This window comes from Myotis lucifugus, unplaced genomic scaffold (assembly GCF_000147115.1).
Source record: "Myotis lucifugus unplaced genomic scaffold, Myoluc2.0 scaffold_57, whole genome shotgun sequence".
NCBI lineage: Eukaryota > Metazoa > Chordata > Mammalia > Chiroptera > Vespertilionidae > Myotis > Myotis lucifugus.
Genome location: NW_005871105.1, coordinates 6,866,187 through 6,884,419, shown reverse-complemented (window position 1 = coordinate 6,884,419; position 18,233 = coordinate 6,866,187). Strand labels below are relative to the sequence as shown.

The following is an 18,233-nucleotide window of genomic DNA, read 5'->3' as shown; positions in this document are numbered from 1 at the left end:
ATCTAGACATTAGGAAAATGAGAAATGGTCAAGCAACTGAAAAAAAGAAAAAGTGGCCCGTGAGAACCAGGAGAACAGGAGAAAGTGGTGTCCTGCAGGGAAAGCAAAGGTTGTTTCAGGTGGGAGGGAGCCATCTGTCAAAGGCTGCTGACAGGATGAGAAGAAGAGACCTGAGAATTGAGTGGAGATCACTGATAAAGCTGATAAAAGCGCTTTTACTGTTGGGGCTGGGGAAGAAGCCTGATTCTTTCCAGTGGGTTTAAGAGAGGATGTAAATACATTAAAGGCAGCAAGTCTGAACAGAACAAACATTATTCACAGGAAAAAAGGAGGTACACACACAAAGAATACCGGGAACCATAAGCCACACTGATAAGGATCAGGAGAGGCAGAGATACTGGCATTTCTGAGCACAGGAGCAGAATGACTGCTGCCAACTCCAAGTAAGCACGTGTCATTCAAGTTCATCTACTCTCGTGTCTCTGTTCCTCCCAACCTGAGGAAGCTGCATTAACTCATCAGACTCTCCACAAAGAATTATCACCACCTTTATCACATTTTATTTTACTTTTTTATAAATATATTTGTATTGATTTCAGAGAGGAAGCGGGAGGGAGATAGAAACATCAATGAGAGAGAATCATTGATTGGCTGCCTCTTGCACTCCCGTACTGGTGATCGAGCCCGCAACTCGGGCATATACTCTTGATCAGAATTGAACCTGGGACCCTTCAGTCTGCAGGCCGACGCTCTATCCACTGAGCCAAACCAGCTAGGGCCCTTTATCACATTTTAAATTCCCCTTCCTTGTATCTCTTCTCTAAACTCTTAGTGTTGGAGTACCCCAGGGCTGACTCCTCGCTCTTCCTATCTACATTTACTCCCTTGATCTCATCCAGTCTCAAAGCTCTAAATATGTATGTGCCCATGACTCCCACACTTCTAACTGTATTCATACCTTTCTCTAAATCAAAATCCAATTGCATACTGGATATTTCCACTCAGCTGTCCAATAGATTGAACTGCTGATCTCCTCACTACAAGCCTCTTTTATTCACAGACTTCTGATCTTGGCTGATGGCAAGCTAAGCCATCCAGGACGAGATCCTGTCAAAACCTCCATTCCCATCAGAAGGAGAAACTTGCCCAGTGTCATCCTATTAGTCCTTGACAAAGCTGCTACCCAAACTCCAGCAGTCTGATGGGACATGTACTCTTAACTATGGTGCTTTGGCAAGGTTGCACAGGATATGTCTAGAACAGTCCTTTTTAAAATTTTTAAAATTGATTTTTAGAGAGAGATAAGAGAAATATTGAGAAATATTGATTTTGTTGTTCCACTTATCTATGCATTCATTGGATCTTCTTGTATGTGCCCTGACCAGGGATCAAACCTACAACCTTGGCATATCAGAACTATGCTCTAATCAACTGAGCTACCTGGTCAGGGCAGAACAGTCCATGTTTGTTAAATATACATCTGGATTTGTAAGAAAATGCCCAAGAGGATATATACCAAATATATTTGCAATGTGATCTCTGGATCCATAAATTAAGGATTGATGTTTTTTCTTATTTATATGTATATTATACATCTACAACAATGAAAATATATTACATTTGTCATAAGGAAAACATCCTAACATTTTTTTTAAATTCAGGGTTCCAGATGGATTTAATTTCCTTTGATCATTCTCTGTGTCATAAACAATCTCATTCTATAAATTTTTAAACATTTTATCTTTATTGTTGAAAGTATTATAGATGTCTTTTTTTTCCACCATGGACCCCCTTTCCCCCACTCCTGTCCCCTCCCCAGGCCTTCCTATTGTCTGTCCATGGGCTATGTATATATGCATATAAATTCATTGGTTAATCTCTTCCCGCCCTCCCTTCCATAAATTTTTTTAGTTGTTCAACCCTGATGTCAGAAGTTCACAGGGCATTCTCAGGCAGATTTCTTGGTATCCCTGGTTGAGACGAACTATAGAGCTGCTACCACCATATGTCTGACACAGTGTAGTGTTTCCATTTTACAGTGAGGCTATAGTAAGGACGTTGTTGGGTTTGTCTTAATCTCATAAAGTATCATCTCAACCTTTGAACACCCTTTTTTCACATCCTAAATAGAAGTTTTCTGAACATAATTACAAAGACTTCCCCTGGCTTATATTTAGTAAATAGAAATAAGTGTTTGCTATTTCACCAGTGTCTCAAGAATATTAGTTTTTCTGAAGGTGAAAGAAAAACAAACATGTCCACATTTCTCCCTCCTTAAGAAAAATAGTATAAAAGGAAATACTTAAGGCTAAAGAGGCTGTTGCCTGCTACTAACTATTGCATGTATGCTGGCCTCCACTGCTGGAACGAGTGAATTGTCTAGGCAAGGGAAGAAGAGTAGAGAGTGTCTGTGTGTAGGAGAGGGGAGAAATTTCCAGTTTCTGATTATTAAACTGCCTTTCTTAGAGCTCTCTTTGAACAAATATTGGCAAGTGGCCCAGAGTCCCAACTTGTGGCTGTTTGAACTTTGCTAAAGGACTTTAAGGGAAGTCTGTTGTTCTTAAATGGAAACTGTAAATCATTTGTAATGGAAAGAATGACAAAAGAAAAAAACCCCTTCCCTTATAACGACTTTCTTATTCCTGTTATTTCCCTGACAAATGATTTCACTTGTCTACAGAATATAATGCAGACACTTCTGTTGTTGTTTTTTTTTTTCATAATGCTTTCTTTCCTAAAGGCCATGTTTTCAAACAAATCATTGAAGGTAATTTTTACTTTTTAAATCAAGAACAAGGTTACACTTGGACTTTGCGTTTCTGATAAAGAATTCAGCAAAACAACACCATAATAGTCCTAACTGACCTTTTCTGGCTTTTACAATTTTTGAAGGCATTTTCATATACATGCTTTTTATTCTCTTGACATCTCAGATAGTAGATATTATTAACCCTATTTTAGAAATGGAGAACATGGGACACAGGGAGATGGGTCAGCCTACTCAGGACCATTTCAGCTGGTGGATGATAGAGGGGTCCATCTTGCAGGCCTTTTAGGAGCACCAGAGGCACGTCCTGTTTCCCCAAAATCAACAGAAAACAGCTACTGTGCAAATGAGTACAACTTCACCATCTTCAAATTAATGTCAATTTTCTTGTCAAATTCACACCTGTATTTCTCAAAGCCAATAAATCACATCTACAACATTCATTCTGGTTCTTATTAGCTACCCTCAAAGAAAAAAAAATCTCTTTACTCACACCCAAACTATCCTATGCTACTCTCCCCCCAACTTTTCTCACCACTGCGTCTTTTGAAACTCTTTCCACTATAAAGGCACCATTTCACTGTAAGTATTTTAAATCTATAACCTCAACCTCTTCACCGAACCATACCTTCACCTCTTTTAACTGAACTCTGGCATTCCATCAAGACGTCACTTCCCTGAGACCTGACAAACAAGAATGTCTTTTCTCCCCACCTTCCAACATGCTAAGAGATTTGGAAGCACTGTTGGCATTCTCTGAGTTTCTAACTGCCAGTTCCAGGTGGCTCCATTTCTACCAGTATGCAGCTTCCCACTCTCTGCCCCCTTTTGAATTGCATGCTATAGCATGAAGCATAGTCACCATCATCCACTGGGTTCTAGGCCAATGCCTCTGATGCACAGAAAGCTTCAGCACCTGACCCACAGATGCTGCCAAACTCCAGCTGTTATTTCGGGCAACAGCCTTGGCATCCAAGTCACAGCTTCTCAAGCACCTGGATTCCAGCGCCCTTTGCCTCCATTCCTCTTCAACATAGCTCATTCCTGTGGCAAAATCCTAACTTTATGTTTACCCAGAGTCCCTGAAAACCTGAACTTCAATTTCTCTTACAAACCTCGGCAAGCGCTCATCCCAGCAACTTTCAAACTCTCCCAACTTCTTAGTACTATCTGTTCTGGATCTTTCTTCAATCCTTTGTCACCCTGCCATGAGCTGGGGAGTCAGGCTCCCTCAATTTGAAGCCCATTTCTACTATTTAGTAGTGATTACACCTTGAACAAGACCTTCATTTTTCAGGTCCTCCATTTCTTCGATTTGGACATAATAATGCTTGTGCCTATCTCATGATCACCGCAAGTTATTATGAAGCTTAATTGAGATAATATATGTCAACTGCTGAGAAGGCTACCTAGCACACAAGTGTTCAATACATGTCTACTGTTATTACAACTGAACTGCTTGATGCTGCTTCTATTTAAAAAAATCACATAACCAAATTAATAAGTACCAACACATGCCCAAATCTATAAAACAAAACACAAACCAACAAACACCTTCCTTTTTCACCCTTCTCTAGATACCAACAATTTAAGGACGATTCTTTAGAAAATACCTTTGTAGGGCCTCAGACCCTGTGATTATCATCATGTTAACTATTTGTCCTCCTCATCAGTAGATAGGATTAACTGACTAATGTCTATAATTCTTAAAGCAGGAACAGCAAGGATTTCATGTGACCTCTTCCCAGAAGACAGACTAGGAGAAACAGGCAGAAGACATGAATAGACATCTCCCAAACAAGAAAACGTGAATGGCTAAGAAACATACTCAAAGATGTTAATAGATAATAGAGACTTGTCTTTGTTTGTTGCATGTATTTAACATGCCAGGTGGCTCAACTGGTTGGAGCATCGCCCCATACACCAAAAGGTTGCAGGTTTGATATCCTGTCAAGACATGTGGAGGAGGCAGCTTATCAATGTTTCTCTTTCTCTCTCTGTCTCTCTCTCTTTCTCAAAATCAATAAGGAAACATATCCTTGGGTGAGGATTAATATATATGCAAATTACACACATATATGACATATGGCTAATTTTGTGAATATATAAAGAAAGCTTACAAATCAGTAAAATAATGAATAATTCAGTAGGAAAATGGACAAAGAACTTGGACAGAATATTCAGGAAAAGAGATATAAACATAGCCAACACATAGAAAGCTGTTCAACATCATTCATAATTAGAAAATTAAAATAAGATATCATTTTGGCAAAAATTAAAAAGATATTAATATTACCAGTGTTGATGAGGCTATGAGGTAACTAACTGGCATACTCATATGCTGTTGGTATAAACTAGTATAACTTTTTTTTTTTTTTTTTAAATATATTTTATTGATTTTTTACAGAGAGGAAGGGAGAGAGATAGAGAGTTAGAAACATCGACGAGAGAGAAACATCGATCAGCTGCCTCCTGCACATCTCCTACCGGGGATGTGCCCACAATCCAGGTACATGCCCTTGACCGGAATCGAACCTGGGACCTTTCAGTCCCCAGGCCGACGCTCTATCCACTGAGCCAAACCGGTTTCGGCAAAACTAGTATAACTTTTATGGAGGAATAACTAATAGCATCTTTTAAAATAAAAAGCACACTCTTTGACTCACTGCTAAAACTTATCTCAGAAAAATACAATCATAAAAGCACAAATCTTCATATACAATTCATATACAAGAGTGTTCATGAAGAATTCTTTGTAAAAGCCAAAAAAAAGTTCATTAATGAAGAACTATTTCAGCAATAAAGAATGGGATGCATCTACAAATACTGATACAAAATATTGTTCATTATATATTGTTAAATTAAAAAGGAAAACTGAAGAACAGTATGTACAGTATGCTTGTTTATATGAAGATATAGGTAAGTATATATGCATAAAAATATTCAAAAAGGAAATACAAGGAACTTCTTGTGGTTGTTACCTCTGGAAGTGTAGGGAGGGAAATGTTTGCTTTTCATTAAACTCCCTTCTGTACTGTTTGAAAACTACCATGAACATGTATTAGTTCTATAATTCAAAAAAGAAAGCTTCAGTTAAAAATATCTGAAGAGCAAATGGGAGCCATTGCAATATGTCTGAAAACAAGTTGTTAGAAACTATGTTGTTGTCTTAGAAGATGAACTTTTCTTTGCAACTTTCACATTATTAGTTGATTCCTCAATTTGAAGAAGGAATTTATCCATTATTTTATCTAAATAGTTCTGCTTATTTTATGCCAGGTACCATTTTAAGTGCTTTAATCATCATATAGTCATGGGGTGGTTGCTATTATTATTATCCCCACATTGTAGAGAAGGAAAATGAGGCACATAGAGGCTCAATTACTTAACCAGGTTCTCTTCTCTTAGGCCTTTTGATCACCCTTCATTTTAACAGGTTGATGTTGAAACTTTCTCCACATGGAAGCAGGTTGCCTGGGTGTGCAGAGCTGTTGTCTGAGGCATTCTTGGTGGTTCCTTGGTGGTTCTGAGACTGGATGCACAATTCTATGTAAAGAATTAAATTGTTTAATCTTCTGTGGTCCCTCATGCATTGTGGATGGGTTGTGCCTACTGAGGGATATGACATCCTACAGGGCTGCCATGGGCAGTAAACTGTCCCCTGTAAGAACAAAACACATGCCAATGGCCAAGGCATGACATTTTTGAGACAAGGACAGGGCAGTGGGAGAGGTTTTTATTACCCTTGTTTAGTGATGAGAATCAGTAATCCTATAGAGAGCCAAGTTTTCAGTTTGAAAAGACTCTCAGGGAACGTAGCCTTTTGCTCACTTTATTAACTGACTACGTAAACAGTGAGACACACACCATTATGTTAGGTGGTGTGAAGATCCATAATAACAGAGACAAATCAAAGTACTCAGAACTAAAAGTTCTCTTTTGGTGAGGGAGTAACAGTCTAAGTTCATTGCTAATGAAATATGATTTGGCTGAGCCATCTCTTGATCTTGATCTAGAGCTGTGCTGTTCAATACAGCAGCCACTGGCCACATACAGCTAAATTTAAATGAATTAAAGTGAAATAAATAAAAAATTCAGCTCCTCAATCACCCAGAACCCATTTCAAGTGTTCAAGACTAAAATGGGAGCTAGTTGCTACCATAAAGGACAGTGCAAATTCTGGAATGTTTCCATTATTGTAGAATGTTCTAATGAGCAGCATTAATCTAGAAGATAAACAATATGTCACCAAAGATATTCTATAAAGAAACACCATTTTGATGGCTTGATTGACCACACCAGAGAGGCCCTATCTAGTTTTTATTTTTAACCACTGCAGATTTTAAATAGAAGGGATGACAGTAAGAACTTAAGATTTTGGTGTGAATTATAAAGCCTAATTTGAAGGCACCTTCCTTCAGGGGATCACTATGGATACTGGTCATAGAAAAGGAGGTGGGAGCAGAGGATGAATGCTCTGAGGTTAGGATTTTCCTTGAATGAGAAGGAGTGTGTGACCTGATTAGGCAGAAGGAAGTGGTTAAAGGTACTTCTGATACTTACACAAGCCGCACATATGGCTGACCTTGTTTCTGGAACTTGCTTTGGTTTCTGGCCTCCTTACTTTTCTTTATCTGATTATATTGGTAAAAAATGGTTAGGCATCTTAAGTACACACATCTTAGCTCCCATTTCTGGTTTAAGAGATTCTCAATGCCTTTCTCAAGAGGAAAGTAGTTGTTTTATTAGTCTTGTTTCACATGCCTCTAAACTTTAGAAGGAATTAAAGCAAGGGAAATCAAATGAAGGGTAATAATACTTCTCACACTAGTTCAGGGTATCCCTAGTGGCTTGTAGCATGGAATATATCTAAACCTTTTCAACAGAGTCTGGTGAGACATTTGATTGCCCTCTCCCACCCAAGTCTTTTGATGTCGACTCAAACTGAGGAAGTGAGAATCAATGAAGACTTCCCGAGGTCTTCATCTTTCGGGCTGGCAGACAGGATGCCAAGGAAAGCTGATCAGAGGATAACGTGTCCATTGAAATTAGAAAGTAGGTCAAAAGAGAATGTTAAAAGGAGAAGAAAACTATTCAAAGAATAGCTAGAAGGATAAAAAACAGGGAAAGTGGTAGATTTTGGGCCAAGATTGTCTCTAGTAACTACAAGAGAGGCAGTTTTCATGAATTGGTGAGAGAAGAGGAGGATGGCTACAGGGATTGAAGAGGGCATTTGCAGGGTGGCATTAAAAATAAAAACATGAGTGCTGGACCTTATTTAGTCTTGGCTATTTCATCATCCTCTCACACACAAATAAAAACTCTAGTGTCCAATAAATACCGGCTGAATGGGAAAGAAAATCAGACTGAATGCATAAATTCCTTTATTGAAAATATTGGGCTAGCACTGCATTACATATATTCAATATTCATAAATGAAGGGCCACACATTTCTGATTGGGCAACACTGTTTTAAGTAGAGAACACAGCATCTGGATATGCTCTCACAAGTACGTGTAATATCATGGACTAAACTAGGTAAGAGTGAACTATATGCAAAATGACTGTTTTGTTTGTTAATAGCATATGGTTGCAAATGGCATAAATGGTAAACGTGATCATCATGAGACATTCCTGGTATCTCACAGCAACACATTATTTAATGAGCAGATTACGGTTAAACGGCCAGTATGTTTTTCATCAAGAATTCTCAATAGAAGAACTCAGGAGAAAGCACACCCAGGCTACAGACTTCAGGTTTTACAGCATTCATTTCAACTTGTATGGAATGTCAGTGGAGTTAGGTAACTGTTGATCTGACAAAAGGCCACTTGGCAATTTGTTCTCTTTTATAAATAGTCTAAAATAAGAGAATAATCTAAAGGAAATATCCTGCCCACTTCAGGCTTACATTCTAAGAACTGTTTTATTTTTCTAAATGCAGTTATATAAATACTACTTTTGTTATTAATTTTTTTCCTTCCGAGATTGCTGGGGATGTAATTTATGACAGACCACTTCTCAGCTTTGGCTATTACTTGAACATGTTTTACATTAGCAGTCTTTGGCTTTCATAAAAGTCTGGCAATCAATAATATTGGATAAACTTTAACAAGGTTTTATTATTATAGTTAACAAAACAGTGTTTTATGATGTTAAAAATGGGTTGATGTTAAAAAATAGGTTTTACTTTTTGTTCCAATTTTGGTATGAATGCATTTCTTTGCATTGTTTTTTCTCAAACAAGGGAGTCTAGAGACCAAGACAATTGGGCTAATTTGATATTTTCCATTTGATATAAAATATGCAGAAATTAAAATACTCAGTCCCTTTAAAAACAGAGGCCTGTTTGTTAGTGTAAAAACTTGGGGGAAATTATGTGAAAACACTATGAAAATAAAGTTTTTGTTACTAGCCACAAATGATTTTATAAGAAACAAACCATTTTCTATTCCAAAGCAGGGTTTGTTCTACTCTAGGTTCATAAAGGTATCCACTTCTGTAAATATCAAGTCATAACTGTGAGAAATGGCTTATTCTTCTTTACACAACTATGTTCAGAGCAAGTAACTAAAAATATACCTTTTTAATGACTACATGGAAAGCTGGCCTATAACAGTCAAATCAATGAACATTGGTGACGAGTTTTCTAAAGTTCACAATTAAGCATATATATCCATGTATATGCTGTTTAAGATCTATCACCCTAAACAATCAGGGCAAAAAAAGCTCAATATAAAACTATATAAATCAAGTGGAATTGTCGCCAAAACATAGCACATTTCTTTATTTCAAGATTTGACACATTAAAAGAAAAAAACTGGCAACACATTTCAGACAATATACTAGAAATAATAAATAAAAGTTTCTTTTAAAAAAATCATATACAAATTCCCTTGAAGTGCTGTACACTTTCAATTTTTCTAAACGAGACTAACCTTTCCCATGGCAAACAATAGTATGCTGTACATTTTGGTAATGAAAATTATGTTGATAAATACACAAGGCATGTATATATTTCCACAGTATCTTTTTTTTTTTCACAGTTACCAAAAATAAAAATTGCATTCAACTCATACATCTATAAATACTCTGATTCTTCACTGTATGGATTTGATGAAACTGGGAGTACAAGTCTTTCAACAATCTGGACTTCCAATCTCTCTCGTCAGTGTCTGCCCTCCACAGGCACCTCCCAGGATCTCTCTGCAATGTGGTCATGCTCTGAGATGATGGCAGAAAGAACGCATGGCGGTGGGAGGAAGCAGTCTGGGCTGGGGCTTTGTCTTCCAGCCAGCTTTAGGGGAGCTGACCAAACCCATTCCTTTTAATGTTGGATTTTAAGGCAGCCTGAATTTCACTCGAATGTCCATACCTCGAGGTCCTGAACTATGAAGTCTTCCTTTTTGGAAAGAATATCATTATTGAAAGTGCTACAGGAATTGCTTCGGCCATGGTATAAATCAGCATCTAGCCATAAACCAAATCGTCCCCTGAAAAGGTTAAAAAAAAAAAAAAGGGTCAACTCATTTCAATCTTAGGTGGCACACTTTCTGTCCTCCCCTGCCCCGTTCTTCTTTCATTTATGCTACAGAGAGACAAAACCCTAAACTGTTTGTAAAACAAAGGGTACATGTCCTTTAATTCATTTAAGTGACCTGTCTTTCCTAAAAGGCAAGTGGTAGCAGTGCCTCATTTAGACACATAAACTATTTCATCTCTCATTCTTAATGTCATGGGAGGCCACTGTCCTATCCTAATTCATGTGAGCACCAGGACTAGCTAACATCAGCTGGCACCAAGGTTTTGGTTACCACTCCAGTCAGGTGGTAAATTAGTAACAACAATGAAAACCTTACCCTCCACCACCAAGTTCTAAGGAACTTATGTCTCCATTGATAAAGTATGAGTTTTCTCCACTCCACTTAAAGACCTTAGGAGAGAAACACAAGACAGAGAACAGACATTTTAATCTGGAGTCTTAACAAAAAAAAGAAACATTAGACTATTTCTCTGGACTACCCATTGGCTAAAGAAGCACCTGATTGCCAGGCCTTCTCCACCCCAGGAGGAGACCTCCTAAGGCAGCGGTTCTCAACCTGTGGGTCGCGACCCCTTTGGGGGTCGAACGACCCTTTCACAGGGGTCGCCTAAGACCATCGGAAAACACATATATAATTACATATTGTTTTTGTGATTAATCACTATGCTTTAATTATGTTCAATTTGTAACAATGAAATTGGGGTCACCACAACATGAGGAACTGCATTAAAGGGTCGCGGCATTAGGAAGGTTGAGAACCACTGTCCTAAGGGGTTATGAAGTCAGAGAGATCTCCCAGGCCATGTTCACTCTGACCTGCAATCCCTCCCTAAACTCCAGAGCAGGCAGAAGAGCAGTTCACAAGGTCCCTGGAGGGACCCTGAGCAGTTTGTGTACTACAGTCATCCTGTTGACCAGGCTGGAGGGAGTCCAGATGGGGTCACAGGACAGCTGCTGCTCCAACCTCACCCACACCCCTGACACTGTGACACTGGGAAATCAGATATTCTCCTATCCAGGTACCTTGAAATTGGGGCTAAATGTGTAGAGAAAAGTTTCGCCTGTGCCGTAATAGTGGTCACTGAACTTGAAAGGATGAGTGGCATATGCTCCGAAAATCTGTTAAAAAATAGAAAAGAAAAAGAAATGTTATCTACTTTCAAACCTAAACCTCCCAAAGACTTTCTGAAATGTGTTAACACAATCCTGAGCTCTCGTTATACCTCTTTCAGCAAAGATCCTTACTCAATTGGAGCTCTTAAATAAGAAGGACCACCAACACAGAGATACAGCTAACGTCCCCAGCTCTAACTAGAATCCAAGGGGCTCAGAGAACTTATCTGTCAAAGGCCAACAATTGTTTCCATGTTAAAAGACGTCCAAAGTGCACCAGGGAGACAAGTTTCCTTTAGTGACTGCAGACAACACAATGGGAACATTAAACAAGAAGCATCTTGCACGCAGAAATGAGTGGTGGAGAGAAGAAAGCCAAGTCTTCTTTGTTTTATAAGTGGAACTGTAGCCAGACATTTTCCCAGAGAAAATCAATTTTTCTCTCTTTTGATTTGTAAAAATGAGTTCTCAACATGCTTACTAAAACTCTATCCTTAACATGACTGATCCCATATATCTTGGTTCAGATTGGCTTTTAAGAAAAAGCCAACAGTTCCTTAGACTATGGGCTTTAAAGGTGATTTTGATGTATTAGAATCAATGGTTCTTCTATTTTTTCTTGTTGGGGGTTGGAAGGAGCAGCGTTTTCAGATGTAGCATGTCTGCAGCCTCAGCGTCCTCTGCTTCTGTCGGATCCTGGTCAGTAGTGCAGGAGTGAGGGTTGGCAAGAGTGAGCCTATGTGTTTTCAAAAATGTAGGTAATTCTGATATAGCTTCTATTCCAAATCCCTATTGAGAAATGCTGCCTTTAAATGGGGGTTATCTGGAAAACGTAATTTTTCAAAATTATTTTAATTGAATTCTAATCATTGTGGAATCTCAGTTCCTGGCTCCTTGAAATGCTAAAAATTAGGTAGAGGAGAAGTCTAGAAACCCTTTCTAACCAATGTGCCTCATACTCCCTGCTACCAAACCTTCCCATACTTCCTGCTACCAAACCTTCCCATACTTCCTGCTCCCAAACCTTCCCATACTTCCTGCTACCAAACCTTCCCATACTTCCTGCTACGAAAGCAAAACTAACAAAAAGGTCAAAAATCCATTTCCCTTCTTCTGGGGATCTTCCAGTAAAAGAGCTAAAATTCAATTGAGCTAGGCATCTATCTTTAAAAGCATGTGCTAAAATATAACAACAAGGGCAATGGCCATACATGGAAGAGAGTGGGCCCCCTCCTGATCAATGAACAGAAAAAGGCATCCTTACTCTTTTATCCTCCACAAGAGTCTAAATAATTAGATTCTTTCTTTGCTAAACTTTTCCTAGCAACATGGAAATCTGTATAAGGACCAGGATTGGATGAGACTAGGGAATTATTATTGATTTTGTTAGGTACTAATATATAGCATTGTGGTTATATAAGAAAATGTCCATTTTATATTAACTTTTCTATTAACTTTTTAGAAAATTATATAAAATAATATGCACATAATAGTATTGTTGGATCTATAACACATAAAAATTTAATATATTAGGCAATGTCAGAACACAGGAATCCATGAGAATAACTGAAGACAGCCAGAAGTGGTAAAAGGAAGGTTAATATAACAAAACTGGTAAATATATATTTGCTCTCCTCTTTAGTAGATAAAAAAAATTATATAAAGTAGTCATAACAATTTATTGATGGGTTGGTGATATATATCAGTGTAATATGTACAAAAATTACCATAGAAAGTGGAATGATATAAAGACAGCAACTGCCCTGTCTGGTTTGGCTCAGTGGATAGAGTATTGGCCTGCGGACTGAAGGGTCCCAGGTTCGATTCTGGTCAAGGGTTTAAAAAAATAGAATAAAATAAAAATAAAGGCAGCAACTTTGAGGAGAGCTTCAGAGCTCTGAGTCTTATGGTCTGTCTCTTCCCCTGGAGTTGGAGCTCGGGACTCTGCAGAGCTGGGGGCTAGATAAATGATCTTGTTTTATGAGCAGGATGCGGGGCAGGCAGAAGCTGGTCTTGGCTCACCTCACCTGACATGACACGTCTGCCCCACAGGCTGGGACAACGGCAGGAGAAACCCCTGTGTTCTCAGCCTGCCAGGCCCCAGGTAGAGCATCTGTCCTATGAGCAGGGGCGGGTGGATGAAGAGAGCCCTTTACCTCTAGGCCACACAGGTATGGAATTTAGCTCCTGAAACGGTGATCTCGGTCAAGCGCTGGGGAACTGCCCCTAGAGAAGGTGTATCATAACCCTGGCCTGGGAGAGGGAGCCCCACCTTCTGTCTGTCAGTCTGAACTGGGAGTGAGTGGAGGCAGCAGGCTGTGCTTCAAGTGCCACGGAAGCTCACCATGATTACCGAAATTCGTTATATTTGCTTGAATGAATGTTTCTTCACTCGTATGCCCTTAGGACAATTTCCAGAGACTTTATGTGATGACTATTTTCGTAATTCCCACCAGTATGGCTGTTTCACTGGGGACTGAATCTGCAGAGCTCCTTCCTGCTGCCATTCTGCATAGGTAATATTTTTATATTAAAATGTTCACTTCCAGAGAAATTTATAACTATTGTTCTACCGTGTTCTCAAACACAGCAAAGCCACAATCTTGCCTTGGGGGTAGATGGGATGGGGTAAGAAAGTTAGTGCTTAGGTGTCTTCAAACAGTATCAGTGGCTTGAGAGTACCAGATTCTGTAAGATCCACCCCTGACAAGCAGTGCAGAGGCCTTCTTTACATATGTGCCAACAGGAAGCCGGGTGGAGATGTGCTTCATCAGCACTTGCCCCAGGCAGCCAAGACATTCCCCAACAAGTGTGTAATCTTATGTGAGGATTTATGTCTGTAGTCTAAAGCCATCTAGCCTTATCACATCTAAAACACTGCACCCAACCTCTCAAACATTTCACTAAATCCCTAAGTAATTCTACTTTAAACCTCTGTTTTTACTATTTTAATTTTTGACTTGACTCTACCCACTATTCAGCTGAATCATGGTTAAGTATATTAACCAGGAAACAATAATTGTAACAATAATAACATCTAAACTCCTCCCCAGAACTCCTAAGCTGCAATAGTCACAGGAACAAACCCAATTGAGAAAGAATGCCTCAATACCTTCTTTCTCTGTTAATTTTCCCCAAGGCAAATTATGACAGTAAAGATCTATTTCCTCTAAAATGATCACAATTATATGGCTTCACAGCAAGCTCTTTAATGCTTAATAGTGTCTCACATGTAATAGGCATTCATTATACATTTTCTGAATGAATGAATGAATGAATGAATGGCGGTTGAGTACAACCTGCTTCAATACCAGAAAGAGAAAAGAATAGCATCTATATCTTAAAAAATGTAAAGGAATTTCTTCTTGGTATACAATACACAAAACAGAAATAAAGAAAGAACAGACTTGAAAGAGACCTTCTGTTTGTGAAGCAGGAGCCTGACTGGGTGGTAGAGAAAAGATTCCAGGGAAGATTCTACTTGCATGCCAAGCTGATTGAGGTGAGGTGTACTAATATCAGGTAGATGGGGAAATATCTAGATTTCACCAGTGCCTCCAAGACCGACCACCACAGAGGTAAAAGTGCAATGAGCCACAGCAGAGCATTCTCCCTGCTGTTTCATAACAATTGGGCTCTTCCAGTACAACACACCACGGCCTTGTCTAGCTCTCCATCTCAGCAACCATACAGGCAAGGTTTGTGGGTACTACTTCAGCCACCTTGAAAAAGTCCTGGTAAGGCACTAGAATTTCTTTCTGCAGTTACCACCAAATCCAGACTTGACTTTCTCCAACTTCTCCATCTTTAGGTTGTAGAGTATCATTAGAGTTTTCTACTGTATGGTAAGTACATGTCAAAAACTCCTCAGAATGTGACTGTATTTGGAGCTATGCTCCATTTTCTTTTTTTAGAGATGCATTTCTGAAGTGTGACATAATAATTGGGATTTACTCCAAAACACTCCAGCAAAGAAAAACCAATAAAGAAAAGGCAGATGACGCTTATGTGGCAAAATCCTGCTAACTTGTGGGATCTGGGTGATGGGAGTTCCTGGTACTCATCTCTACCGTTGTGTAGCTTTGAAAATAAAAAAAATGTTTTCTAAGAGAGAAAGAAGCCTCACCTGATTATCCATGTCTTTGATAACCAGCAGGACAGGACTGTCTAGCGATGCTGATTTCCGATAGAGAGTTTTCAAGCTGGTCCCGTGCTCCAATGTGCTATATGCGAGTCTCCATGGATACCCTTGTACCCTGGCTGGAAGGCGTCGGGCCAGCTACGAATCCAAAGATGGACATGTAAATAGACAATTCACCCACAAACCACTCATGAGCTTGAGGCACAAAGGACATGCCCGTGGATCAAACTTAAAATTACACTGATTTACATACTGTTCCCCTTTACTCTGGGCAATTATTTGCCACTATAAACCAAGGGAGAAAAGGGGAAGTTACTCGTTGGTGGTGTTGACCTTGGCAGGACGCCTCCCTGAGCACAGTATAACTCTCAGGGGCCTGACTGTGGGGTCACTATGCCATTATACACTGGGGGGTAGAGCACCTACCTAGCTTGATAGCGAAGCATGAATTATTAGACATATGCTCTCCGTTTTACTCTTCAGCCTGGCTTTCATCAAACAGTTCATGTTTCTCCAATTGTTCTTTGTACTAGTAAACCCTCGCAGGCTCAGAGCTGCTACTGACAACTGCAGTTTCCCACAGAAGTGACAAGAAAACTGTTTTATGCTGGCAGTCTGATGTAGTCTGTCCTCAATCCATCCGAATCTTTCACTACATTAACATTTCACTTCAGCCTGATGGCCATGAACACCAACAGTGCATCTCTCTTCAAAAATACTACGAAGGAGATTGCTGAGGTCTTCAGAATGGTGCAGATCATTCCAGTATCAGAACAAACCACATTTCTGCAACTGCTTGGTCAAATCTCTTGGCTTTCCTGGGCCTTTGCAGACTCATTTGTAAATTGAGGGAGTTACACTTAACGATTCAGTAAGGTCTCTGAGACTCAGGTCTATGCTGACTGATGGGGGAAGTGGAAGAGGTTCCTGACTCAAGGTCAAATGCAAGCACATTATATAGCATTTCATTAAAAGGAAGTAACATTTTCAGAGAGCATCAAGTAAAACTACAGAAAAAGGAAAACTTTTCCTAGGGGTAGGTAGTTTTCATAAAGCAAATGAAATGTATTTGCTAAATGGTTTTTATTGAGCCTGATAAATTAAAAACAAACACTGGAACTCTGCAGTAATCACCGGGATAAATTTGGATCCTAAGTGTGTTAGTTTAGAACACTTTAAATATTGGTTTGAGGCCCTGCCTGGGTAGCTCAGTTGTTTAGAGTGTTGTCCCACTACACCAAGGTTGTGGGCTCATTCCTAGTCAGGGTATATGAAGAATCAACCACTAAATGCATAAATAAGTGAAACAACAAATCAAAATCTCACTCTCTCTTTTTCTCTCCCCTTCCCATCTCTCTCTCAAATCAATTAAAAATTGTTTTGAAAACAAGAAACAGCATTTTGTTCAGGTTTGAGATAGGGTTGTAGTGTCTGGCCAAGACCACACACTCCTGAGAAGGCAGCAGGGAAGGCTGCCGTAACCTTTCGGAAGCAGAGAAAGGGACTCTGGCCTTGGTTAAGCTGCGGGTCTTCATCTAAAACCTGGCTCATCCCTCACCCGGAAGGAGAGCAATGCGGTCAGGGTGGGGAAATGCTTCTTAAGGCTGGAAGCCCCCCATCCTCAGCCCCCGGGGAGTACCACCTGCTCAATGTGCATGTTCTCCAGGAGCGCGCTGTGGGGCTGCAGAATCGGCAGGGCTGTCTCGTCATCGTCTTCATAGTAGCTGCACGTGCTCTTCCTGCGCTTCGCCTCCTCGACAGTGATGATCTGAAATGCAGAAGCCAAGTAAGTTAAAACAAAACAAAACAGAAAAACCCTGATGTCTGCTTTACCTTAGCCAGCTAAAATCAACCTCAGGTACACAATATCCTGCAACACGTGGAGTTTTAGCAGCAGGACAGAAATTGAACCGGGACTTTGGGAAATGGTTAATTTTTCAATTTCAGAACAAATGCAGAATTTAACATGGTACAGCTGAGGCACTTAATATGTACAAATTAAAGTTGCAAGTTTTCCCTTTGATTATTGCTGTTGACTGCTCAGTCCTTGAACAAGAATTATGTGTAACTCCACAAGCAACTTATGTCCTTGAACTGCCCCTAGTTATTTCTCTTTGACTTGCATCTAAATTTGAATTAAGGGACCAATCAGAGATCATTCTATGAGTAAGTCTTCTATAAATAGGGATATTGGGAAGATAAGATACTTCTTTAAAATTAAGACTCCTACTAATGTTTTCTCTTAAGATTGTGCACATAACAACCAACCCTGATAGAAATGACAAATGGTAACAGCTACCAGAGCAACAATCCGAAGAAACACAAATTTAGTCTAAATGACAATTAGGTCATGATTCTTTGTGTACAGTCCAGGAGCTAAAAACGTAGTCTCTCCTTCAAAACTGAGAAAGGTGATGCACACAACATTATTGCATTATAACTATGCTTATGAACTACCAAAATCAAGTTCACCTTAAGATCTATTTTTTTTTTGCCCCTCCTAAAGTCTGGATTAATCACTGAATTATTTTTAAATTAAAGACACATATAAAGTGACTAATTCACTAAAATTCCTGCATACCAGTATTAATGACTTTTGCATTATAGAGAAAAACATTTAAGTTATATATAGTAAAAGTTGTCAGACAACGCACTACTGGATTTCCAAA

The 18,233-nt window shown here is 39.3% G+C and overlaps 1 protein-coding gene across 7 annotated transcripts in view; it reads right to left on the bottom strand.

Moving 5' to 3' along the window:
- Positions 1 to 8,128: 8,128 nt before the first annotated feature.
- NCOA7 (nuclear receptor coactivator 7) overlaps positions 8,129 to 18,233 on the bottom strand; it is a 114,686-nt gene continuing 104,581 nt past the window's right edge. For 2 of the 7 annotated variants that reach the window (XM_023754195.1, XM_006089243.3), the window contains 5 exons: positions 17,207 to 17,332; positions 15,550 to 15,702; positions 11,334 to 11,429; positions 10,627 to 10,700; positions 8,129 to 10,260 (listed from right to left, as the gene is read on the bottom strand). In XM_023754195.1, the coding sequence (XP_023609963.1) occupies positions 10,125 to 10,260; positions 10,627 to 10,700; positions 11,334 to 11,429; positions 15,550 to 15,702; positions 17,207 to 17,332 (585 nt within the window). In that variant the 3' untranslated portion in view covers positions 8,129 to 10,124. The remainder of the gene's footprint in view (positions 10,261 to 10,626; positions 10,701 to 11,333; positions 11,430 to 15,549; positions 15,703 to 17,206; positions 17,333 to 18,233) is intronic. The other 5 variants (XM_023754199.1, XM_023754196.1, XM_014456255.2 and 2 more) reach the window with 3 other exon arrangements.